The sequence below is a fragment of the Thunnus albacares genome, chromosome 14, assembly GCF_914725855.1.
Source record: "Thunnus albacares chromosome 14, fThuAlb1.1, whole genome shotgun sequence".
Taxonomy (NCBI): Eukaryota; Metazoa; Chordata; class Actinopteri; order Scombriformes; family Scombridae; genus Thunnus; species Thunnus albacares.
The window spans coordinates 31,361,022-31,388,818 of NC_058119.1; the positions used below are offsets into that span (position 1 = coordinate 31,361,022).

Here is a 27,797-nt window from a genome sequence, read left to right on the forward strand (position 1 = left end):
GTAAATCTATCAAATCTGTTCGTGTCATCACAATACATTTGTTTCTCTGTTACATAAAAAATCACAATTAAATAATTAAGAATTGAAACACTGAATGTGGAAAGTTTCTAATATTTGACTTGAATACAAATATTATTATAAAACTCTTCGTCTTCAGTTTCTCACAGTTCTGACTTCATTGATTCAGTTTCATACCTAAAAATTTCCACATGATGTGAATTTGCTCTCAGAATTAAAATATTGATGTCATTTCATTTCACAAGGCAGCTTTGATTCTTCTTCTCTCTCAATAAAAATCCAAAATAAACGTGATATTTGAAACGTGCGTTTGATTTGTTCTCAGAGCTGCGACGTCCGTCTCTACTGAGCACAAACATTCAGACAGAAAACAGAAAAACACTTCAGTAAAAAGTTTTCATTCAACTGAACCTCATGAACAAAGTCTATTAAATCTTAATAATGTTATTTTAATGAGCGTTGATGTGGCTCCTTGTGGAGACAGATTCCCCCCAAAATTATGAGCACCAGAGACCGAGGAGGTCTCAGTCAGGGTTCAGAAACATGTTTATGGGGATAAAACTGGAACTAGACTACTTGTAAACATGTCTGTGTGTAAGTTGTCATCTGTCAACGTGTCGACCTGAGTTTCCAGCTGCTGGAGCAAAAATACATTAATGTTTCAGCCGTAAATATCTAATACACACAACCTTCAGTATCAACACTTTGTGCAACTTTAACATGTTATTAAACATTTTCTCATTATGTTGAGTGAAGATCCTGCAGCATTATGTTTCTAGCTGTTGCAGTTTATAACAATAATATTATGATTTTTGTATATGAATGTAATTTATACACCACTGACTCCAACAAGCTCTTTAAAGGATGTGGAACAGTGAACCACAAGGACTCCCAGAGAGAAAAAAGCTCATTAATTCCACAGCGTAGCAGAGAATTCAATGTTTTTGTTATATATTTTTTATCTTTTCAGTACTTTAAAGTCCTCCTCCTCCTCCTCCTCCTCCTCCTCCTCCTCCTCCTCCTCCTCCTACTTCTTCTTCTTCTCCTCCTGTTTTCTCTGCTGCTGCTTCCTGTGCTGCTCGTGAGCCTTGATGATCTCCGTGACGACAGACGGGTCGTCCAACGTCGACACGTCACCGAGGTCACCAGTCGTCTCCATAGCAACCTTCCTGAGGATCCGCCTCATGATCTTCCCGGAGCGAGTCTTAGGCAGCCTCGCCACCACCTGACAAGACGACACACACACACGGTTACTCACGCCTTCACGAGCTTTAATTACTCACCGCTGATTGGACGGTGGGCGGCGGCTCACCAGGAAGTGCTCGGGGACGGCGTATTTGGCGATCTTGGTGGCGACGAGTTCTCGGAGCTGCTGCAGGATGGCGGGGGGGTCGTCACCAAACCCCTCCTTCAGGACCACGAAGGCAAACGGCACTGAGAGCACACACGCACACGTGCACGCACACGCACACACACAATCATTGAAAAAGCTGCAAACAACTTCTTGGCACTAAACTGTTCTGATGTCTCCAGTCAGGATTTCAACCACAGCAACTTCAACACTGACAGGTGCAGAACGTATTACAAATGATATATTACTAAACTGACTGGAAGAACTGGGTGGCACTTTGTGGACCAGTACTAAACTGGTTTGAATCCTACTTAAAGGACTTTGTGTCTTTAGGTAATTACACATCTGACATGTGGAGTTCCCCGAGGCTCCATTCTGGGGCCTCTTCTGTTCAACATCTACATGCTCCCACTGGTTCAGATTATTAAAGAATCAACAAAATATGTTACCACGGTTACGCAGATGACACACAGATTTAGATTGAACCAGATCACCAGGGGACTCTGGTTCAATACAAGCACTGAGGAAGTGCACTGAACAAATCAACACTGGATGTGTCAGAATTTTCCTCAATTAAATAAAGATAAAACTGAAGTCATTGTTTTTGGAGCGAAGGAAGAACGACAGTATGATCATAACAAAGTCAGCCAACTGTCCCTGATGTCAGCTGCTACATTATGACATGTTCAGACCTCTTGTAATAAGTCAGAACTAAACCAGTTTTTATGCCCAACATATCTGAATAAAAGGTCTAATCTAACTCAATCTAAATCAATGCTGAAGACTTTTCTGTTTGCTTTCACTGCACCATAACTTTTATTCTCATATTTTATGTGTGTTATTCTATTTTAGCTATTTTTTTATCCCCTGAACTCCCCCTGAATAACTCTTTTGAATTGTATTTAAATGTCTTTTTTATAATGTTTTTCTTTTACATTTTGTCAGGATGCCTTTTATGTTGGATGTGAAGCACTCTGAATGACCTCGTTGTTGAAATGTGCTAACAGCTAACGTAACATTTCCTGCCGCCAGACGGGAAACGTTAAAGTTCTGGTTGGTGACCGTATATGGATTTTAGATGTAGATGCTTTTAGATGAATGATATGAAAGTGGAGGCAGCTGGTGACTGAACATTAGTTCCCTCAGCAGACTAAAGTGGTCTCGCATGTAGATTGTGGGAACCTGTTTGATATCTAAGTCAGAGGTAGCGGACCGCCGTCGGACAGAAATCTGAAGGATTATAACTTTAAGAAAAGTCAAGATGGTGAATAAATAAACTGGTGACACTGGAGTTGAGAGAAAGAAAGAAATAAAGACTATAAAGAGTAAAAAGTTTATCAGCTCTCTGGATGATTCACATGTTTTACACCTCAGAGCTCAACTTTTAATCCTGTTATCATAAATTTTTATCCGTAAAACCACAATTGGTTTAAATAAGATGATTTTCTGATTGCTGCAGCTGTAGAATAGAATAAAATATCATCTGTCTCCATCTGTCTCCATCCTCATAAAACTTCATGTAAAACAAGTTCAGCACTTTATTTTCTTCTGAAATATTGTATTTTATAGAAATGTTTGAATGTTTGTGTTTGTGGCACATCATGATTATAACATCAACATGAATCCTTCCTGCTCATCTCTGATTGGACCAGCAGGAGGCGGCAGAGCGTCACTAAATCAAACCCGACTAAACCTCCTGCAGCTTTAATTTAAACCTGTTTCATCTGATTTTTACTCTTTTACTGGACAATAAACTCACATCTTCCTGCAGAGTGAAGCTGTATTTGTTATATATACTAATCATGTGTCATGAATAAGTCCAATCAGAGCAGATAGAAACTAATAATAAATTAATTAAATAATCATAACAGTAAATATATATCTATATTTTGAATGGAATTTGGATTTACTTTATTAACTTCTATTTTAAATCTATAATTTTCCAAACTTTATCAGTTGATGCACACATTTAATGAAACTATTTGTTTTCGCTGCTGATATCAGTGAGTTTCTACATCGTCTACTTCTGTACCTTTGATTCCTAAAGTCTCATCAAAAATATTGAAAATGAAACACTGTTAAAAAACCCCAAAAGGTTTAATGTTGTGTCTGACTGCAGATGTTTCCTGCTTTAACTCACCTTCTCCTTTGATGTCATGTGGGATTCCAATCACAGCTGTTTCTGGAACAGCTGGATGTTCGTCCTGAAAACAACAACAACCGTTAATGTTCAGGTTTCAGCTGACAAACAATAAACTGAAGTAGAGATATATATACGGCCAACTGTGAGTTTATAACTCTCATCTCATCCTTCATCTCTACTCTTCATCACATCTCATTCTATTTGATCTGATCTCAGCATCTAATCTGTCGTTATGTGGCTTTAGTTGTGTTTTTTTCTGTTTGCTGGTTGTCTGAATGAAACGACCTGATCAGACAGTCTAGTGACCCCCCAGTCCTCCCAGTATAAAACCCTTCAGTGCCACCAGTTGAACAAAGATCAGAGTCTCTGAAGCTCTGCCCCACCAAATCATCTCAGATCAAAAAGAAAATTATATCAAATATTGGAACTAAACCACCAAATCACAAAGTAAATAATAATTCTGAGTCCATGGTGGCAGAAAACCTGACGACGGTGACGGATAGAAAACTAGAATTAATTTAAATCTTAGAGCAACAAGTTTTCAAATCTTACTGGGATTATGCTGTAAAAAATGAAGACAAATGTCAGTTTTAAATTAAGATGATGAAGATATTATTTCCTCTTGTCATCATCATCATCATCACATCATTTCATAAAATCTCATCTCTTTATTTCATATAGTTCATCTCATATTATCTCAGTTGATCATCTTCACATTTTTTTTTTAATCTGATCTGATCTCAGTATTTCATTTCATCATTTTATCTCCTAATTTCATATAATCATAAATATAATTTCATGTCATTTTTTCTCACTTAATGTGAGAAGAGACGTGACTGAGATGAGTCCAGATGAAACTACGGATGAATTTCAGTTGTTTTTTTTTACAATATTTTCTTTAAATATACAAACCAGAGTATAATTATTGTAGAAATCATAATGAGACTAATATTCAGTGATACGTCTGCTGTGTGTCTCACCAGAGCGTCCTCTATCTCCGCCGTGCCGAGGCGATGGCCGCTGACGTTGATGACGTCATCCATGCGGCCGGTTATCTGATAGTAACCGTCCTCTGACCGGTACGCTCCGTCACCAGTGAAATAATAACCTGACAGACAGATAAACACGTCAGCTGACAGCCTGCAAATCATAATCTGCTGCTGAAACACTGCGGCGGCGGGTTTTATTTTCACTGACCGGGATACGGTTTGAAATACGCGTCGACGAATCTCTGGTGGTCTCCGTAGATGCTGCGAGCCATTCCAGGCCACGGCTGGCCGATACACAGAGCGCCACTGACAGAGTTACCGGACAGAGGTTCACCCTGATAATCAAGAACATACAACATATACAGGACAGTCAGAAACAAAGACCAGACAACACACAAACAGCCAGAGCAACTTCTGGACTAAAGGTGGAGGTTTTGACCACCTGTGTCGTTATGTAGAAATGTTTGGATGAATGTAAATGAGCAGTTCATGTAAACTATCTGACGTCCTACAGTTTCATGCAGGCTGGATTACCAGCGCAATTGGTTTTGTTAATTTGCAAATTTGTCAAAGAATTTTGTGCCTCTAAAGCCACCATAGTTACAGCGAACAGAGCGGAAACAAAGTAAACAAACTGCTGCAGCGACACGTCGTGGACAGATAGCGTGATGTTAGCTGCAGTGTTGAAGAATAAGAACCGAACCAGCATCTAACGGGTCCGAAGTGACATTTGCAGGTATGTTTACCTGCTGTTTAATGTGCTGCAGCTGAGCAGCTAATTAGCTATCTAGCTGCTAACTGACGTTAGCGGTGAATGTTTGTTTGGTGGCTCATCGGACTTGCTGAGCTGCAGGACAAGACGTGTGTTCATGTTTGTAATTTAAAATAAGACGGAGACTTCAGCAGGAAAGCTAATGTGGGTTGTTGTTCACAGTCTGTGGTTTTGTGTTGCGGAGCAGGATGCGGTCAGGCTCAGTGTGACCGTCTGCTCTGCTGATGATAGAAAGACACGTCATCACTTTATGCAAAGATCTGATTGGCTGTATGGAAACAATGACTTGTGCTCAAGCAGCAACATCCGGGGCTGTAAAATGAAGCCAAAAACTGCAGTTCCTTGAACGACCACTTGAGGCTCCGAAACCGAGTCAATCCCCATAGACCCCCATGTTAAAATGCCCAACTTTATATAAACATGTTTACAGTCTGGTACAAACAATGGTTTTCGTCTCTAAAGCTAATTTCCTCTTTCATGACAACTGTACGGGGGGTGTTTTATAACTCAGGACATGGCTGCTTTGAGTGACAGGTCCGCCAGCCGCTAGGTGGCTTGTTTCAGCCATTCGGCCCGCCTCTTTGCCCATTTTTGATTGGCTGGGAGTTAGGCAGCGTCACACACTGCCAAGATGGCGACGGCCGGAGCGGCTCGCTTTGGGCTTCAAAACCGCTCTTCAGAAACCAACGGGTGACGTCACGGTAACCACGTCCATGTTTACAGTCTATGGTCCTGCTACATAAGCAGATGATGGAATGGTATATAATTACAGGAATGTAAAACTAGGGGGCGCCATCATGAAATCAAAGAATTTAAAATATAATTTTCTTCTTTTGGTTTATGATTTATTTCTCAAAGAACACAGGAAGTGATTTACAGAGCAGATATGTTGCTGCAGCAGACAAAAGTTTAATTTCTGTTGGACTTTAATCTTGTGGTCTTGTGAGAAGGTTTGTATGTTCAGTGAGATATAACGTGACAAGCATCACATGACTGAACCTATAAACAAAAAAAAATAAAAACAAAATACAAAGATAATGTTTGATATTTGTTTATTTTCTATTCTCATGTTAGTTCTCATGTCAGACTCGGTGTTATTGTGTAAACGCAGCAGTTCTCCACCCTGAGAATGAGGCCAGAGTTAAGTGGTCTGCACAAAGTGCTGATGAAACACATAAGAACAGTCTTCATCAGCGTTAACTCTGAGAGGATTGCAGTGAAAGCGAGATGACCCCGACCTCCTCTCAGGATGAAATGTGAAACTGAAGGAGGCCTAATCTAATCTAATCTACACTCAGTAACCAGTGATGATGAGAAACCCTCGAGTTCCCCGCAGATTAAAGCTCTTTTAACAGAAGGAGGGAAATGGGGGGAAAACTAGCGGATAATTAATTTGGGGGGAGTGGCGATCGTCCCGACGGAGCCTGAAAGTCTGTTAATCAAAGCAAACAGATGCTGCTGGTCAGGTTTTAATTGAAAGATTAAACTGAGAAAGAGAGAGAGGGGTGTCATTCGAAGGCTCGTCTGACCTCTTACATCAAAAGGCCAAGTGGGGCTAACGAGACGCGGAGATTGGTAGGAGATCACATCCGAAGCTGATTTAAACCTCTAACTGTGATAGATCCTGAAAAGATCGCCCTTTGCTCTTTGCTCACTCTTCTCTTTATTTATTCGTATCAGTCAGCTGATATTCTTTATGTATCTTCTTGTCAACAAATCCAACAATGAACTGATCTACTAACTAAAGTGTTGTGTGTGTATCCAAAGCCTGATATATCTTATTCCTCTGTGCCGTAGACCTATTAAAAACATGTCAATGAGCCACATCGCTGCACTGGCTGACATGTTCCTTCATCACCATGAAGACAAACACACATCATCCTGCTGCCAGGAATACTGACCAGAGCACCAAATGTGGATTCATCCGCTGCTGAAAATAGTCCCCAACTGAAAGGAAGGATGTGTGATGATATCGTTCAAAGGAAGAGCTGACGAAGTTCCTATTTTGTAGACGTTTATTAGACGATGGCCATCGGGTCCATTCCATGTATAAAGATGGTCTGGGCACCGTACCCCTGTCGGTGCATAGCTTATATGGGGTTACACATCTGTATCTTATCACATGAATAACATAGGTTTTCCATGGGCACTAGGTCAGTTGGGAGCCATCCATCAAGTAATTGACAGCTGCCTCACAACATATTATGTGTCACAACAACCCACATCTGGACCAGTTCCAAACTTGACCATGGATCCATTGTTTGTATTTCTAAGGTCCCCCTGAAGGGCCATACCATATTACCTAAGGTGACATGCAGACTCTGGAATGTTTATGCCACATGTCCAACACCCAAAATCAGTAAAAGACGTAGGGTCAGATAAAAATCATACTAACACCAACAAATGCACTATTTAGGTGACGTTTATGTAAATAGCATCCTCTAAGTACAAGAGTCACAAGTCAGTAAAGTCATAGAGGGAGCAAGTGAATGGAAAACAAAAGAGCTTGAGCCCTGAGGAACACCACAGGGAACGAGTGCAGAGTCATGTTTGAGGCTGTTTTATGTTATGTGCGATTTTATTTCCTCAGACCATGTCCACACTAAGCCGGCTAAATTCATCTCAACACATCATCTTCTCTCTGTTTTGACCCTCCATCCAGACTGAAACAGCATTTTTCCTCCCGTTAAAACGTCCTTCAGAGTGTGTAAATGTGAAAACGCTAACTTGGGCGTTCTGGAGTGTACGAGGAAAACAGAGATTTGTAGAAACGCTGTCATATCACTGACAGAACAGATGGCGGCGGTAGTGCAGTGTTTCATTGGAAGAAGAAACACAACGACAATAACAACAACAACGACGATGGTGGATGCTTCATGCAAGTATTGTTCTCTTTATTGTCTACTTTGACAGTTTGTTCAGAGTTAAACGCAGCTATCTACCACCTTTCACTGTTGGAATAAACTAAATGTCAGGAAGCCGCCGCACTAATGTTACAGTCTACAACAGAAAAGAGACGATATTCAAACCTTTGGACAGTAAGTTTAACACTTTTGTTCAATGTTGTTGTTTTTTTAAGACTTTAAGACCTGAAGATATCCTTTTCCTGCAGATTCGGTGGCTCATTCGGAGGTGTTGACCTGTTTTAAAGTTACCTTCTCTCCCAGGAGAGTCGGCTGGATGCCAAAGAACGGCCTCATCGCCATCGCAGGAACGATCGGAGCTCCTTCCTCTGCGGGACGAGGTGCGATACAGACTCCGCCGGTCTCTGCAGCGAGAGAGAGAGACACAGTTTACATTAAAGAAGAAGAAAGACAGAATAAATATTTGACCACATCTGCAGACAGAGAGATGTTTCCTGTGACTGGCCGACACCAAACACTGACAGCCTCCTAGTGGCTGCAGAGTTCATTACAGCCGCTATGTGAAAGCTTTGTTGTGTTAATTAAATTTGTATAGATGTGAATCTTGTTTATTTGTGATATTTATGGATATCTATTCGTGAAGTTTCCTCTCTGCCACTAGAGGGCCTCACACGCTGCCTTTAAGTGCAGCTTTAATTTCCTTTAATTTCTTAATTTATTGGGGATTTTTCTCCTTTTAAGAGAAAGAAGCAGCTGGCAGAGAGTTTAAAGTCTGATTTAAAAATGACACACACTCAATACTCTGCTGATTGTCGAGGAATTAGGTCACACACACACACACACACACACACACACACACACACACACACACACACACACACACACACTGTCAGTGATCCTCGAGTGTCTTGTCCTGGGGGTGGGGGGGGGTGGGGTTATAGAGGGGGGGTCGGGGTCTAAGTGGGTTGAGGATTTGATCTTAATTCATTTTCTGCAGCGTTGCAGATGTTCTGCTGCTAATCGTTTAAATTAGGGTTAAAGCTTCAGTAAAGAGAGAATCAGACGGACTTACAGTCAGATCAACAGTCAGAAACCACAACAAACTGACGAGGAGAGAAACCAGATCTGACATCTGTTCAGTTTATATGTGGTCACTTTCAGAAAGTGTTTCCATCCACCTGTTGTTGTTTTTCATTTTGCACTTAAAAAAAACTGAAGTCTGAAAATGTAAAAAATGTTTCTGATGGGCTGCTGCTGTGAGATTTTGTGTGTGTGTGTGTGTGTATGTGTGTGTGTGTGTGTGTGTGTGTGTGTGTTGATGTTTGTGTGTCTCACCTGTCTGCCACCAGGTGTCCACTAAAGGACACCGTCCATCTCCGACCACACTGTGGAACCAGTGCCAGGCCTCATGGTTGATGGGCTCTCCCACTACACACACACACACACACACACACACACACACACACACACACACACACACACACACAAACACACACCCATCACACATACACATACACACACATACACACACATACACACACACACACACAAACACACACCCATCACACATACACATACACACACATACACATACACACACACACACACACACATACACACACGCACACGCACACATACACACACACACAAACACACACACATTGATTTACTTTAAAGCTATAATCTGTAATTATTCCACATTAAAATGTCTAAAAACAACTAGACCTGTGTTATATATGTTGTTGAGTTGTGTATTTCATTTGGTCGCCTGTCGATGGCGTCATACCTCCTCTACCAAAGAGTAAACACGCACCAGATGCATACGGCGGCGCTGTGTTTGTCCGCTACAATGGCGTCTACCAAAGAGTAACTTACACACATACAAGATAATACATCGGCGTTGTGGTTGTTCCACACAAACTGTTATAAATGGACTTTTATTCCGTTTTAAGACACATTTTCATGATAAATTTAGGTGGTTTTTAACTATATCTTTTAGCCGGAAGAAGGATTTTAGTCATTGGACGTCTGGATCTTAAGTTATCAGAGAAATAAACTGGACAAACGTTAGCAGCAGCTCGGCTAACAGCCCCTCCAGGAAGTCCGGTGGTCAGCGGTACTATGAGACGTTTGTGTCTGATATAAAAAACATAATAAACGACATGAGGGAATAATGAAAAGTGGTTGAATCACATCTCATCTTTCAGTCTTTAATAGACTCCTGATAAAAGGACATTTAGAGAACATTTACACTCCAGTAGTTCAGAACCATCCAAACGATCATTTCAGCCATTTTTAAAGCAAAAATGTCAAATATTCTGTAGTTTCAGATTCTCAGACGTGAAACTTTGTTACTTTTCATCGTCATGTATGATAACGAGTCTTTTGTACTGATGGTTGGATAAAACAAGACATTCAATTCATTATCAAATATGACAGAAAATCAGATCATCATTGAGAGGCAAGAACCAAAGAATGTTTCTGCTTGAAACATGATTGAAGCGATTAATTGATTAGCAACATAGTTGCAGATTGAATTTCGAATCGATTGATCGTTGCAGCTGTGTTGGTAAGTGTCATTAGTCTGACCTGATCCGAGCGTCCTCAGAGACGAGCGGTCGTATTTCTTCACCCAGCTCTCGTCGTACTTCAGCAGCAGCCGCAGAGCCGTCGGAGCTCCGTAAAACTGAGAGATCTTCAGACGCTGGACCATCTCCCAGTACCTGCCTGCAGGTAAACACACACACACACACACACACACACACACACGTTAGTGTACTGAGCATCGGAACATCCTGAATAAGTACATTTACTCTGCTGCACTGAAGTACAGTTTTGAGATATTTGTACTTTACTTGAGTATTTCCATGTGATGCTACTTTCTACATCTCAGAGGGAAATATTGTACTTTCTACTCCACTACATTTATTTGACAGCTTTAGTTACTTTTCAGATGAAGATTTGACACAATGGATAATATAACAAGCTTTTAAAATACAACACATTGTTAAAGATGAAACCAGTGGTTTCCAACCTTTTTGGCTTTTGACGTCTTACAAAAAGCAGTGTGTAGTCGGGGTCACATTTCACATGTCTATGAGTTGTTAACAGCTCCACCAAATAGTGATTTTTCCCTCTAAACTTCTCACATGCTTTCATTTCAATAAATGTTCAAATGATCCAATATTTCAGCAAAAATCAAAGATTAGAGAAAAAGTCCAAAAACTGAAAACAGATTTGTGTATCAGAACTTTGTTTTTTCTTCTTTCCTCTCCCATTAATCATCTCACCACCCCTCAGATTTATCTGCTGACCCTTTGGAGGGGCCCGACCCCTAGGTTGGGAACCACTGGACTAAACTAGCTAACTGTATATAAAGTAGTGTAAACTAGCTCCACCTCCAGCAGCTACAACAGTAACATGCTGCTCTAACACTGATGCTTCACTATTAATAATCTAATGATGTCATATATAATAATATATCAGTCAGAGGGACCAAACCACTACTTTTACTGCAATACTTTAACTACATCAAGCTCATAATACTTATGTACTTTTACTGCAGTAAAGTATCTTAGTACTTCTTCCACTGCTGCAACTGTTACTCACTAAAATAAGTCTTAGTGTTCATTATACGTGATAAGAAGTCAAATGTAAACAGTGTGAGACTCCTTTCATGTTCATTTCTGTCCCAAAGTAACCACCAACAGACAGGTCAAAGGTCAAGGTCACATCACCTTCTGGACATTTCCTGTGAGGTCAGAGCTGTACGGCGCCAAACAGCCAATCAGAGCTCAGAGGAAACACGGCGATAAAGGTATAGAGGTGAGATAAAGCGTCTCTGCTGCATAAATGAAAATAATAAACCAACATTAATAAGTAACCAAACACCTCTGTTCACTCACTGCTCTGCACACATCTCTGAGTTATCAGGACCGTTTACCTGAACGACTCATAGATAACACCTGTGGGCTCAAGACGACGCCTGATAACAAATTGTCTTTATTTTTACACTAGCAGGCAGAGTAACACCTGTTTTACATTTTAAATGAGACATGTTTGATTTTGCAGCGACTTTTCTCAAAAATTGCGAATTAATTTACGAAGTTTTATGTCTTTTTGTGGTAAAATTGCAAGCAAAGTAAAATAATGTGATTTATTTAAACTGCTGCCAGTGAAGAGTCGTACGTAACGACTTCCTGCAGATCACACAAACAACTATATTTCAGCTGAACATGAGAACCATGAGGACTCAACGTTCTATAAAACAGAAAATACTGTACTTGAGTTCCATTTATAACCTTTATTAAATAAACTTTCAGCTCAACATCAGCAGCAAATAAAATCATCAATAATGTTATTAAAATAAATCTAGTTGGATGTTTATGTTTGAGGCAGATTATGTCTCCTGACTCACTGAATCAAACCTCATCTGGGAACATTTGGGAACATTTGGGAACATTTGGGAACATTTAGGAACATTTGGGAATAGTTTTGCTCGTCTGTGGCATCGTGTTTGTTGACAGGTGAGATTTGTCAAATACTGTCAGAGATTTCTTGAGTTTGTGTTAATTATTGTGATCACAAAATCACAACTATCTAAAATAACAGCGATGCAGCAGCTAAAAGCAATAAAACAACAACTTTAACTTTTACATGAAAACAAACAGCTGCTCGGTCAGAATAAAACGTATTTTTCTGCTTTAAGTTCATTGTGAGAAAAACCATGAAGGCTGGATTCTGTCAGCCGGCAGCTAGCTTAAACTCTCAACACGCTACAGTCGACACAAGCAAGGTGGCGGTCACATGACCACCAGAACGAACCCTGATAGGTTCTTTGTACAGTAGAGTGTTGAAGATGCGACTCTAGCGGGCAGGAAACAGTGTCAATCAAACCTCATTGGGGAACATTTGGGAACATTTGGGAATTGTTTAGCTCGTCACTTTTGTTGGCAAGTGAGGTTTGTCCATCTTCCACCTGAATGATGTCAGTTACCGCCACACCAAACGCCATGATTGGTCCAAACCACAAGCAGCTGCTGATTTGGATGTTTCATGCTGAAAAGTTGCTGTAATTTAGTAAAACTGCACATCACAAACTTTCCTGGAGGAAGTGATGAAAGCAGCTGTGTGGATAAAAATCAAATGTAAACAGACTGAGTGAATAAATGATGATGTCATGAATCATGTGACGTCAAACATCAGATCTGTGTGGAGCGATGATGAGGAGGCTGTAACCTTCCTCACATCAACACATGAAACTAACAGAAACGTCATATTTCCATCATGTTTTACATCGTTTGAGCTCTTTTAATGACGTCATCTCGTTGTTTCTTCTTCTTCTTCTGCGACGGTTTAACGGCAGCGGCTGGAGAATTGGCGCCACCTGCTGTTTATCTGCCGATATTCACACAGCAGCTGGATGTAAACTGGTTCATGAATCACTGCACAGTGTGTGTAGAGTCGGTTCGTACCTGGGTTCGGGTAAACAGGCGTGCTCTCGAACAGGACGGTGGTGGCGCCGTTACACAGCGGCCCGTACACCACGTAACTGTGTCCCGTTATCCAGCCGACGTCCGCCACACAGCCGAACACGTCGCCGTCCCGATAATCAAACACATACTGAAACAAATACAAAGACAAACTTCATTCAAACTGACAAACAACAAGAAGAAGAAAATGCAAAATAATTTCTTTCACATGACTGCAGAGACATAAATCAGACTAGTGAAGCTTTTTACATTCACACATTTAATCTTCAAACACTTTTTACGGTTTAAGAACTTCTGTTGTTCTGATTGAACGATGTGTTTCCTTCCTTTTTGATTTCTTTTCTGAAAACGGCGCAGTGCGTTTCTTCTTTTTTTTAATCATGTTCTGGACATCTTTCATTTTTACTGCAGCTTTTCAATGTTCAATTATTTAGAAAAACATATTTATATAACATATCAGTATGTACAGAATGTTTTATACATTTATTTTTTACACACTGAGAGATATTTGTGATCAGTTTCACTCTAATTGTTGCAAACCTTCGTACAAGAACTTCAACTAATGATGATTTTTATTATTAGTGATTTGGTCTATAAGACGTCGACAGTCTTCAAATGTTTTGTTTTCTCTGATCAGATGTTCAGTTTACTGTCATGTATGAAACAGAAAAGCTGAAACCAGCAAAATATTTGGTGTTTATGGTTAATCGATTATCAAAATAGTTGCTGATTAATGTTTTATCAATGGACTAATCATTGCAGCTCTACTGACAATGACGACTTTAAAGGAGCTAAACACGTTCCTGCACATGCTCAGTAGCGTCTTACACAGAACTACTCTCCTGTGACTGAAAACGTGATGCTGTTATTAGTCTTTGGAGCCGTTTCTAAACAAACTAACGTGACCAAACTCTTGATGATGAAGGATCATGTCACCCAGTGCAGCGGTGTGACTCACTGACGTGTTTTTTAATCAGATATATCAGCTTTGATACAAACACAGTGCTGGTTAGTAGATCAGTTCATTGTTGGTTTGGATCCAAACATGAAGACAAATATAGAAAATCAGCAGAATGATCCTTTAAATGTCACTAACCAACAGAGAACTACTGTCATATAGTGAAGAAGACACGAATCCTCCTCTGTGTGCAGTGAACAGTGAAGTTTAATGGGAGGAATCTGGAGTTGTTTTGATCACAAACAAAATGGCTGCAGAGCCAACGTGCGGCGCCTAGCAACGCCACATCTCAGCCCTCTGTGTCCCTCAGTGTGTCTCTGTCTCCCGTCCTGGCGTGAGTCCAGCAGTTCTTGTCTTTTTCAGATAAAGCAGCTTTTGTTCTGTTGTTTCATCCAAACAAACAACGAGCCAAAAACCCTCCTGAACCCTGAGCCGCTAAGCTGCTTTAGAAATTAGCACTGATAAATATTTGGCAGTGATGGGGGGGGTTATTATGGATTATGTTTTTATTCAATTATCATCAACATCATGTCCATCAATCCCTGCACGCAAACACACACACACACACGCAGAGAGAAAGCAGATGTTTCTGCTAGTCAATCAGAAAAAAAAGCTAATTTGCAGATTTCTGGGGCAGATTTGGCCGCAGGGCTGCGTCCTCTTCGTCCTCCTCATCCTCGCCGCTCAGAGGACAAACAGAGATGTTTTTGTTTGGACTGTTGTGTAACTGCTCTGCTTTGTCTTCACCTCCTGATTAAAACACCAACACCAGACTGATCACAGCCTCCTGCTGTCAGAATGTGCTGCTGAGTTCTGTTCAAGCACAACTTTATGTTTAAACGCTTCATAATCTGCTTTCTCTGCTTTTCTGTTATTGATTTCCTGTTCTGATGTCAGATGTTAAACATGATCAAAGTTTCAAAGTAGAAACGTCACCTGCAAGTCAAAAGTCAGGGCTTCAATCTGCTTCATCGCTTCCTAATGAGCTGACATCGTCGCACATACTCATAAGCTAAGGTGGTTGCTAAGGTGGTTGCTAAGGTGTTTCCATGTGTTGTTCAGCTCCAACATGTACGGATGGATTTGAGAAGTTGACATTTGGAGTAAAGAAGGAGAAAAAGAAGTGAAATCCTGCTACTATAGTTTGTTTACGTAGCCTCCGGAGCCGGAGGAAGCTTCCTGAAGCTGACCAATCAGAACAGAGTGGGCTCATCAGGAGGCGGGGCCTTAAAGAGACAGGAGCTAAAACGGCCTGTTTCAGACAGAGGCTGAACTGAGGGGCTGCATAAAGGACCAGTAGAAGATAAACAAAGAGTTTTTAACTGGAAATCATGTGTGTGTGTGTGTGTGTGTGTGAGTGTGTGTGTGTGTGTACCTGGTGTGTGAGTGTGTGTGTGTGTGTACCTGGTGTGTGAGTGCTGTGTACAGCAGGTATCCAGCCTGTGTGTGGACGATGCCTTTAGGTTTTCCGGTGCTTCCTGACGTGTAGAGAAGAAACAGCAGATCTTCACTGTCCAGAGGCTCCGCAGGACAGACGGGAGACTGCTGGGACATCACCTGCAGGACAACATGTACCTTTACTACTGATACTACTAATACTACTAATACTACTGATACTACTAATACTACTAATACTACTGATACTACTGATACTACTGATACTACCGATACTAATGATACTACTAATACTACTAATACTACTGATAATACTGATACTAATGATACTAATGATAATACTGATACTAATGATACTACTGATACTACTGATACTAATGATACTACTGATACTACTGATACTAATGATACTACTGATACTACTGATACTAATGATACTAATGATAATACTGATACTAATGATACTACTGATACTACTGATACTAATGATACTAATGATACTACTGATACTAATGATACTACTATACTAATGATACTACTATACTAATGATACTACTATACTACTGATGCTACTGATACTACTGATGCTACTGATACTACTGATGCTACTGATATTACTAATACTACTGATACTACTGATACTAATGATACTACTGATACTAATGATACTACTGATACTAATGATACTACTATACTAATGATACTACTATACTACTGATGCTACTGATACTACTGATGCTACTGATACTACTGATGCTACTGATATTACTAATACTACTGATACTACTGATACTAATGATACTACTGATACTACTGATACTAATGATACCAATGATAATACTGATACTAATGATACTACTGATACTACTGATACTAATGATACTAATGATACTACTGATACTAATGATACTACTGATACTACTGATACTAATGATACTAATGATAATACTGATACTACTGATACTACTGATACTAATGATACTAATGATAATACTGATACTACTGATACTAATGATACTAATGATACAACTGATACTACTGATACTAATGATACTAATGATACTACTGATACTAATGATACTACTGATACTAATGATACTAATGATACTAATGATACTACTGATACTAATGATACTAATGATACTACTGATACTAATGATACTAATGATACTACTGATACTAATGATAATACTGATACTACTGATACTACTGATACTACTGATACTACTGATACTAATGATACTAATGATAATACTGATACTACTACAAGATATTTTGGGGAGGTTTTGAGGTGAGTATTTCACTGCTCATAATAATCATAAACATCATAATCTGATCAATAACTTCCACCACGTATCAGTAATTCAGAGGTAATGTATTGATCTGGTGGTGTGTGTGTGTGTGTGTGTGTGTGGGGGGGGGGGGGGGGGGGGGGGTCACCTCCTCCAGGGGGACGTCCAGCCGTCCCATCACGGCGGGAGTTTCTGTCCTCTGAGAGACGAACACGTGGCGGACGCTCGGACAATTCTTCACCGCTGCGTCCACCGTGGACTTCAGGTCGATGAGTCGGCCGCCGCGCACACCTTGATTACACGTGACCACTGCTTTACACTGAGCTGCACGCACACACACACACACACACACACACACACACTGCTGATTAATTCATACTCATATTTCACTGAACAATCATCGTCACTCAGAGTTATTGTTCAGCTTTGTGGTTGTGACACTCCTCTGTTTACTGTAACTGGAACAGAGTTCACTGGGAGATAAAATGAGCTCTGCTGGTTAATCAAACATGTTTCCACTGGAAATATAAAATATATATGTAACCAGAGAGGAGCAGGATGGGTTTATGCAGCTTCCTGACATCAGTCATCGGGTTTTTTTGTGTATATCAGACGTGTAGTGAAGCAGATTTACTGTTTAACTCCCTAAAAACAGTTGCAGATTCATATCAGTGCACATCTTGCAGAGTAACGCTGCAGCTAATCATGTTACAGTCTTTCATGTCATCTGTAGTGTTTACTGCTTGCTGAGACTTTTGTGCCCTGACTTTAGTCTTTAAGGCAGAGCAAAACACAAACCGTCCTCCCAAGAAAAACGTAAGAATCAGTTATTGTCGGTTGGAGCTGAAGACTGCAAGCTAGAGAAGTAAAACAAAGTATCCTGGAGGCTAGCAGCTCCAGGATACATTAGCCACTACTAGCATAACACACCTCAATGTCCAGGTGGATCGTGGGTAATGTAGGCACCAGGTTTTAATAAGGTCACTGGTTCTGCATCTATTTTCATCCTTTTTTTTTAAAAAAAAACTGTCCATCATGAGTCTGATGATGTTGCAGGAGTGAAGTGATGAATCTGTGGAGATGCTGTTGAGTAAAAGTATGAAATTTAAAAGTTTGTGATAATGTTATGGAAGCAAAAGTATGTAAATATTATTTGCAAATTGTACTTAAAATATTAAAAGTAAAATAGATTTTTGCAGAGAAATGTCACGTGTGTGTTGAACTATTATATATTTATATATATTATATGTTGTTCTATGAAACTGTATCATATTTTATAAGCTGATCATATTTATGATGTAAAATCTGAGTCTGTAAAAGGAAGATATGTTTGATATCGATCTGCTCGTCACACTCAAGAATCAGAGTATTTCCAAAAATGACGGGCTGTTCCTTTAAAACAGATGTTCCTCCTGCTGCTGTTTGTTCTCTGCTGCGTTCAGTCTGACGCTGAGAAACAGAGCTGAGTGTGTTTCTATCAGCTGCTCTGTGAGGACAGAAAATCAACTGAGTGGCTGTAATGACTTCGTCTCTCTGCTGTCACACACATGAACATTAACTGCAGTTTGGTTTGTTTTCTTCTCCTCGCACTTGTTTTAAAGTCTGAATGAACCTTTGAACTCTTTACTGCTGCTGTAAAGCTTTAAACATCCACTGTGGTAAAGGTCCTGTCCTCATTCCTGAGTGAACTTCTTAAAGTCACAGACAGAAAGGTTTGATGGGAGAAGCCGATCTCATCGAACGAGTTCTGACTTGAACTGAGTGACTCCGCTGGTTTGCTGAAGACTGAAGAGCAAGTTTCACTCGACTGTGCGCCAAAATCTATTAAATATCCTGTTTCATGGAGGACCGGGCTGGAAACGTCTCCAAAAAACATTTCTACAAGGTTAAATTGAATTATTCTTAAAAACTGAACAGAACAAACGGCCCTGATAACAGAAACACAGGCAATAAATATCCATAAAATAAGATAACATTAAACTACAGCATCCAACCATCCAAACAACTTTAAATAAAGGGTTTAAATTACATACACATCAAACCCATTGTTTGTTGGGTTAAATAGAGAGAACACTGTTTAGTTTCCATCCACATATTCATCAAATTTTAACCAAATTCCCAGAAAATTGTCCAAAGAAAATGTGAATGAATGTTTGTTTCCCTCCACAGACAGATCAGAGTATTTCCAGCTGATAGAATAATGCTGCTATTTATTAAAGCGTTCACACATATAACCATCAGGAGCACCAGAGAGATTAAAGCAAACTTTAAAAGTCAGACTCAGTTTCCTGCTGCAGGTCAGACCAACTCTGTTGCCTAGAAATTATGTTCATATTCAAATAAGCTGCAACAGTAAATATGTTTTGTTAGAAAAATGATGCTGAATCATGTTTTCTCTCAACATTATGAGAAGATTGTTGTTAATTAACGTATTTGGCATGTTGCAAAAATGTTGATAGTGAATGTATGAACAACGTACCTACCTGACCCCTCAGATTTATCTGCTGACCCTTTGGAGGGGCCCGACCCCTAGGTTGGGAACCACTGGACTAAACTAGCTAACTGTATATAAAGTAGTGTAAACTAGCTCCACCTCCAGCAGCTACAACAGTAACATGCTGCTCTAACACTGATGCTTCACTATTAATAATCTAATGATGTCATATATAATAATATATCAGTCAGAGGGACCAAACCACTACTTTTACTGCAATACTTTAACTACATCAAGCTCATAATACTTATGTACTTTTACTGCAATACTTTAACTACATCAAGCTCATAATACTTATGTACTTTTACTGCAATACTTTGACTACATCAAGCTCATAATACTTATGTACTTTTACTGTAGTAGGATTTTTCATGCGGGACTTTTACTTGTAATGGAGTATTTGTACATTGCTGTATTGCTTTTACTGCAGTAAAGGATCTAAGTACTTCTTCCACCATTGGCCAATACTGATGGTCAGGAAAATAGCAAATAATTGTTTGTCACACCCACATGAGCCATAAATCGGGAATTACGACCTGCACTCTGTTTCACAAATCATAATACATAAATCATCAGGATGTTTGTTCAGATGAATGAACTCTGCAGCCTGTAGCAGCTTTTACACTGTTAGTTTTTCAGACTGTACCTACAGCTCTTTATCTCAAACAGTCTGCAGGTGTTTTCTAACACAGTCTGATAGCTACAATCCCATCATGCTCTGCTTCTCCTGCTGTTCAGTCAGCTGTGGAAATGTCATGTTTGGGTCTTGTGAGGCAGCAACTGTTTCCAAAACACAAATGTCCTTGAAGCAGCGGGTCAGACCTGCAGAGATTAAACTATCAACTCAGAGCTGCAGAAACTTTACTGTTAGTGTGTTTGAGTGAGGCACAAACACTGCCAGTTAAAGGTTCAACTCCCATCAGAGTTTAATACAAAAGCTCTGAAACATAATGGAAATCAAATATGAATAAAAAGACTCAGCCTCCAAGACAAGTAAGCAAACAGAGCAGATTACTGTGGCTTTGACCTTCATGCTGCATGAAAATCTTTCTGCAGTCTGAGCATCAGACAAACAGCAACATGATCGTTACATTAAAGGACACATATTCTGCACATTCCTAGGTCTGTGTTTATATTCTGGGGCTCTACTGGAATATCTTTGCATGATTTCCAGTTAAAACTCCTTATTTATTTTCTACTGGTCCTTTATGCAGCCCCTCAGTTCAGCCTCTGTCTGAAACAGGCCGTTTTAGCTCCTGTCTCTTTAAGGCCCGCCTCCCGATGAGCCCACTCTGTTCTGATTGGTCAGCTTCAGGAAGTTTCCTCTGGCTACCAAACGATAGTAGCAGGATTTCGCTTCTTTTTCTCCTTCCCTCAGCACCAACCTTAGCAACCAAGACTACAGACAGACTCCAGTTAGGTAGAAAAACTTTGCAAACGAAGCATTCAGAGCAGGTTGAAGCCCTGACTTGTGACTTGCAGGCAGCATTTCTACATACATTCCGCCCCTAATTTTGGAAATTAACTAAATTAACATCTGACATCAGAACAAAACCACAAAACACATGATATGTCCCCTTTAACAGAGTTAATAATTACTTGTGGGGTTCCTCAGGGTTCTTTTCTTGGTCCTTTATAGGTTTATATCACATGTTAACATGCTAACACACTGGTCCTCAGACCAAAACAACAAAACAGGTTGAGGATACATTCAAAAATGTCACATTTGACCATCATAAAAATTATATCATATGAGTATTTTCTGCTCTAAAACAACTGTGGTTCAGGTTTGGTTGAGTTTAGGAAACTAAAACTACTTATTAAAGCTTTATTAATGATTTTGGCCACTTTTAGAGAAATGCAACAAACTGAAAACACAACATCTGACATATTATCAACTTATGAAGCAGTTGTGGCTAACATGTTAGCAAACATCCAGCAGACACACAGCAACATGCTCCTATCTTCTCTCCTTTTATCTCTGGTTTGGTCTCCACCAGACAAAAGAATCAGTGTCTCTTTAGCTGCTTGATGTTTCTTCAGCAGCGAGTCTCTAACTGTGTGTGTCTGCTGTTTGCTGCTGGCAGGTAGAGTTCAGGTGTACGGAGGCTTTATCAGAGCTTTCTATTGTCTGAACCAGACAGGAAATGTGCAAAAAAAAAACTAAATCTAGGAGTTAAAAGAGGCTGAAAAAATCCTTTAATGTGCACTAGACGAGGTCCTAAACAAACTCTGACTGTATTGAATTGAATGGGAAAAGTATTATTATGATTGAGGCTAGAGGAGCTCACCGTCTTGGATTCTTCCTGCAAGAGCCTCTGAGCTGAAGCCAGCGAACACCACCGTGTGCACAGCACCGATACGCGCACACGCCAACATGGCTGCCACTGCCAGCGGCGACACAGGCATGTAAATGGCCACCGTGTCCCCTTTCTGGATCCCATGGCTCTTGAGGGTGTTGGCGAAGCGGCAGGTTGTCTCCAGCAGCTCCCTACAGGACAGACAGACAGTATCATCTCTGCAGGAAAGTATTTAGGACCAAAGCTGAACTTAGTCAAGGTTTTTTTCTCACATTCACTCACAACTTAGATGACAAATAAAAGCTGATGTAAAACTAATGGCTGCATTATAACAGCTCATATGATTGGTTCAGGTTATATTCACCCCTCTGCTGAAAACACTAACAATGCTCTTCCCTGATTCTTTTGTGTGGTGTAAAGTTACTCACAAAACAAAACTATAAACTTCCAGCACAGATGTTTTACATTATAACTATAAGACGGCCAATACAGGACTTGTGAGGCTGATACAGATCCTTTAAATTTGTTTTATAAAGAACAGTGACTCAGGTCTGTGTTTTCTTTTCTTTACCGTTTATATGAGTCATCTGGTATTAAATGAAAAGAGTAGCAATAGGTCAAAATGTTTAAATCTGGTGTTTAAACCAAGATAATTCACATGTTGTGGTACATTCTCGACAATAGAGGGAAGCACGAGACTGTGGTTTATCTAAAGAACTGAAGTCAGGAGCACCTGCGCCACTGTTTTCCTCATAATGACAGAGAATTCAGTAGCGTCACGTCTCCCTGTCTCATCATTTCTTTCCTGTATTTCAAGTCAATAATGTGTCAAAATCTCACTAAAACTGTTGTTATTTCATTTGTTAGCTAAAGCTGAAGGATCATTTGGGTTCATGTAAGAGAGGGTAACAGTGATGATGGCGGCACATTGTTTACTCTGTTAGTGAACATGCAAGTGGTAAAATGTCAGCTTGGGTCACAAGTCTCCAGTGTTTCCATAACAGCAACATAACCAACATCTTAAGTACTTTTTCGACTGTTGAACTGTTGAAACATACAATGTTGTAAAGATGGTCACATTTCCAAGCAATATTAGATAGTATCTCTGTGTCAGTACATGTATGATGCAGTTATGGCCAGAACTATTATAGATATAGATATATAGGTACCTATATGTGTTTACAAGTGCTACATTTGGCTGATTGCCATCTGAAGTTTGCAGTTTTTCATTTCTGAATATGTGACTGTTAAGCTCTACCAGCTGTATATATATGTCTTTGGCATCACCGCCGCCTTTACATTTAAGGACTGTGATACATCTATGGTGCTGTTCTGACAGAGATAACTTGAGGACAACACAGTATGTTGATAAGATAAATATGAGTATCATCTGCATAGAGGGAGAATATAGTGAACTTATCAGTGAGCAGATTTCTCTCTGTGGTGCCGACTAGACGTTTGTACCTGTAGGTGACCTTCACCTCAGTGCCAGGTTCATCTCGCTCCCAGATTAGAGCCACTCGGTCCGGATGTTTCTCAACATGAACGTCCAGACAGTTTACTGGCAGACAGACAGACAGACAGACAGGGTGTGAACATTTCTCTTTGTTAAATGGTCAGTAAAGGAACAGAAACAGAAGCTATAACGTCCAAAAAATACATCTTTTTTTTTTTTTTTTTTACTGTCTATTATTTTACTTTTTTCCTCTTTTATAGATGTATTTTAATATATTGACTGTTTACATTGTCAGCTCATTTTGTGTATGAAAGATGCTATATAAATAAAGTTTATTAGTAGTACTTGAAAGAAAACCAAACTATCTTTACAAAAATCTGATGTTCATCATCCCGAGAAAATCTTCCCAACTCAACATGTTCTCAGGTTTATAATAACCACCTTGAAGACAGAAAAATCACCAAAATGTTACCCTGATACGTCCTTTATTACTGTTTATTATTTTACTTCATTTGTCTTTTATTTTAGTATCTCAAATGGTGTTTAAATTGTCTGCTATTTTCTTTTTTTCCATTTGTTAATCAATTTGAGATGCATTTAGTGTTTGAAAGGTGTTATTTAATAATATACAATACCTTTATTATTATTATCGTTTGAAAGGAATCTAATGTCTTTACAAACCTTCCTCTTTAAAAAACAAAAATCACCCAAATTTTTACCTTATTTCTACCTTTCTGCGAGAAATGTAATCTAGATAACCCTGATGACATCACTATGACATCATCAGGGTTATTTTCTGGTCCAGCCACAGAGGACATGATACACCTGTTCTTTCAGGTTCAAGACTAAAATAGAGTAAAGTAAAAATGTATTTGTAGTGCAGTATAGTGTACAGTGCTTTACATAGACATTAGTCACAAAGTGCTTTACAAGGGTATAATACAACATACAAAAAAGAAAAAAATCATAGTAGATGAAGCGACCACCCAAGTCACGTGATTGAAGAGTGCAAAAAAAAAAAAAAAAACACAATAAAAACATAAAATGCTGATCTGGTGCATACAGGTTACCCAAACACCTGTTCAAACAGGTTTGTCTTTAGCTGACTAACCATGAACTGTAAAGTCTTCATGTAGATTATTGGTTGCAGTTCCTTTAAAAAAGGTGAAAACAGACACGATGAGAACGTGTTGTTTCAACAAAACAATCAAAGATTTATGAGTTTAAAAGTTTAACTGAAACAAAAACTCTGCACAGCTGTTTGTAATATTACTGGTTAATATTTTACAACTCTGGAAAGTTGTCAGAGTGATAACTGTTTTATCTTTCATATTGAGAGAAGTTATCTAGGACTGCAAATAACTATATTTTCATTATTGGTTAATCAGTCTGGTACCTACTGTTCACCTTCTCAATTAACAGATTAATTGTTTAATCTGTAAAATGTCAGTAAACAGTAAAAAAAAATAAACATTCTAATTTCCCAGAGTCAAAGGTGATGTCTTCAAATGTCTTGTTTTGTCGGTCAGAAGTCCAGAACCCAAAAATATTCAGTTTGCTGTCATATATGACAATGAAAAGAATCAAATCATCTCATTTAAGAAGCTGGTTTTTATCTTAGAAAATGAAAATAGTTGTTGATTAATTTTTTGTTTACCTACTAATCAATTATCTGTTGATCATACTCTTCCAAAAGACGTCGTGAAATGTCTTGAATCTATGAAACGTCTGAAAAACTGTAAGACGACAACTTTTCCTCTGAAGCAACAGAGATACAGACTGAGTCTCATTTTCAGGCTGAGAACAGAAACACGAACCCGACGACGTTATCGTGTCAAAGTGACTCATCGTCTTCATTTATCCTCTGATTGAACATTAATCCTGAAATGGATTTAAGGCTGCAGATCCTGTTTGTGTGTCACGCAGCAGGTTTAAAGAGAAGAAATCCTCATCCATGAGATCTGATACGACACAAATCATCCAGCGGTCGTTATTGGAATATTATTGGATTATTATCAGAGACAGAAAAACAACAGAGGAGGATAAAGACACAATAAACTCACTGCAGGGAGAGAATAAGGTCACATAGACTCAATGTTAAAGGGTGATAATCATTTATTTTCATTAGGAAAGTTAATATTTGAGACGATGAATATTAATTTTACCTTATATGTTTCCTATGAAAACAACCAATCCCCATGTTGTATCTTTGTGTTGTTGTGTCTTTTTGTTTGTTTGTTTTTTTGACAAAAAACTTCATTTCCTCCACATCTGTAAATTGGCAGTTTTTAATTTTCAGTATTTTTATTTTGCATAACAGGACCTGAAGCTGGAAATTCTGGCTTTTTTTTTTATCCCTGAATATTTCAATGATTATTTTATTATTTTACTTTTTATTTTGTTAAAAGGTTATTTGCAGTGCCACTTGGTATATTTATTTATATATTTCACATGCAAAATATATGATAAAGATACTAGTCAGCATCAGGGGAATATGTTAGACTATAAGAAAAATATATTTTTATATACAGTATATAAATTATGATGAAATTAGTGATTGAGCTTTCTATTTTAATGGAAATATAACAAAAATAGATTTGCTATTAAACCCTCTGTATTGTTAATGTTCTTACCAATTGAAATATATATTATACTGTATGATAGATTATATTGATAGTAACTCTATACTATAGTTAGCAGTATATTATGTCCATTTGTACTATGAGAGTTTAAGTACTAAGAGTTTTACTGTCTCACTGTGTGATTGATGTAGAATTGTAGAATATGCTGGTATTTTTTTTTGCCCTGAGTACTGTCTGCAGGCTTCATTCAGCCACAACAACCTCCAGCTATAAGGTAAGGCAGCCTGTCTGGAGCCTGGCAGACAAAACCCAGGGCTTAAAACTAATACAGTTGCTTGCTGTGATCAGTGAAGGAGACTCAGATCCGGATTTTCTTTCATCTGTATTTTGCAGCTCGACAGTCAGAGGAAACTTATCAGATGACTAGTTTTAACTGAGCAGCAGTCAGAAACACAAAACTAGCAAATATTCACCTGAGAAGCTGCTGCCAGACAAGATTTGACATTTTTGCTTAAAAATTACTTATATGATTAATTAATAATTGTCAATCGTCTGATCATTTCAGCTCTATAGCTCTATCATGTATGTTGGGGGTCAACAGGGGCCTCACAGCACGTTAATCTGGTCGAGCTGCAGTCGCCTTCATGACTTTTACTTTTACTGTTATGTTTGTTTTTTTTTGTCACTTCTGCTTATTGATTTTTTTCAGCCTTTGTAAAGATGAGAAATGTGATCAGTGAAGTTTAAGCTCCGGTAGAAGTTTTATTACAGAGAGAAATTAAACTAAATGAGTCAATCACCGCACCTTGAACTCTCAACATGAGATAATCAAGCTGCTGCTGATCCCTCGAACTATTCATCTGTTTCCATTAACTTTCCATTAACACTGGTTTACGTTATACTGGTTTATATTACTGATCATCATAATCAATGACCAATAAAGAGGTATGATTGATTTTTTTTTTAAAAACGACATCATAAAGGCAGAAAAGTTCAACTTTAATTCAGACACGTTTTTAATGAAGACCAAATCACCAAATGTATTGATAACCGGACAGTTTATTGATAAAGTTTATTGACAAACTCTCACCGGACACGTTGAGCTTCCCTCCCAGGAACCAGCTGATCCTCCCGCTGCGGAGCTCACAGTCCCGGACCCGGTGGAACGGTTTCACCCAGCGGAGTCTGTCAGCAGCAGCGGAGCCCCAGAACTGATCCGGGTCCGTGACCGACAGCCGGTACAAGTCCCGGTGCGACAGCCTGGACAGCTGGGAGCTCCAGGTGCCCGGTGGTGTCTGGGGGGAGGAGGAGGAGAGGCACCTGTGGAGTACCGGTCCGGTCCTACAGCGGCTCAGGAGGAAGAGTCCGGTCCTCCTGCTGAAGCTCGCAGCCATGTTGATCCTCTGCAAGCAGAAGAGAGACTGACACACCTCATCACACACACACACACACACACACACACACACACACACACACACACACTCTCTCTCTCTCTCTCTCTCTCTCTCTCTCTCTCTCTCTCTCTCTCTCTCTCTCAGGTGCTCTTAGGTATCTGCAGGTATGGAAGCACATTTGTGCCAAAATACTGCAGCAGCAGACTAACAAACATTTGGGGCTCTATTGTAACTGTGCAAGTGCAACAACAAACACAAGCTGGTAGCTGCACGGACTGTGTGGACGTCTTCATGCTC

General features: G+C 39.4%; 1 protein-coding gene across 1 annotated transcript; it reads right to left on the minus strand.

The window, feature by feature from the left end:
- Window positions 1-1,036: 1,036 nt before the first annotated feature.
- acss1 (acyl-CoA synthetase short chain family member 1) lies at window positions 1,037-27,551 on the minus strand. Its single transcript, XM_044372179.1, has 14 exons — window positions 27,197-27,551; window positions 23,533-23,629; window positions 22,060-22,259; window positions 17,423-17,598; window positions 15,992-16,144; window positions 13,612-13,759; window positions 10,727-10,864; window positions 9,473-9,565; window positions 8,429-8,541; window positions 4,710-4,836; window positions 4,493-4,620; window positions 3,510-3,573; window positions 1,331-1,452; window positions 1,037-1,243 (listed from the first exon to the last, which is right to left on the minus strand). Exons 1-14 carry the CDS (start codon window positions 27,498-27,500, stop codon window positions 1,046-1,048), a joined length of 2,061 nt encoding a protein of 686 aa, XP_044228114.1. The 5' UTR covers window positions 27,501-27,551; the 3' UTR covers window positions 1,037-1,045.
- Window positions 27,552-27,797: the final 246 nt, after the last annotated feature.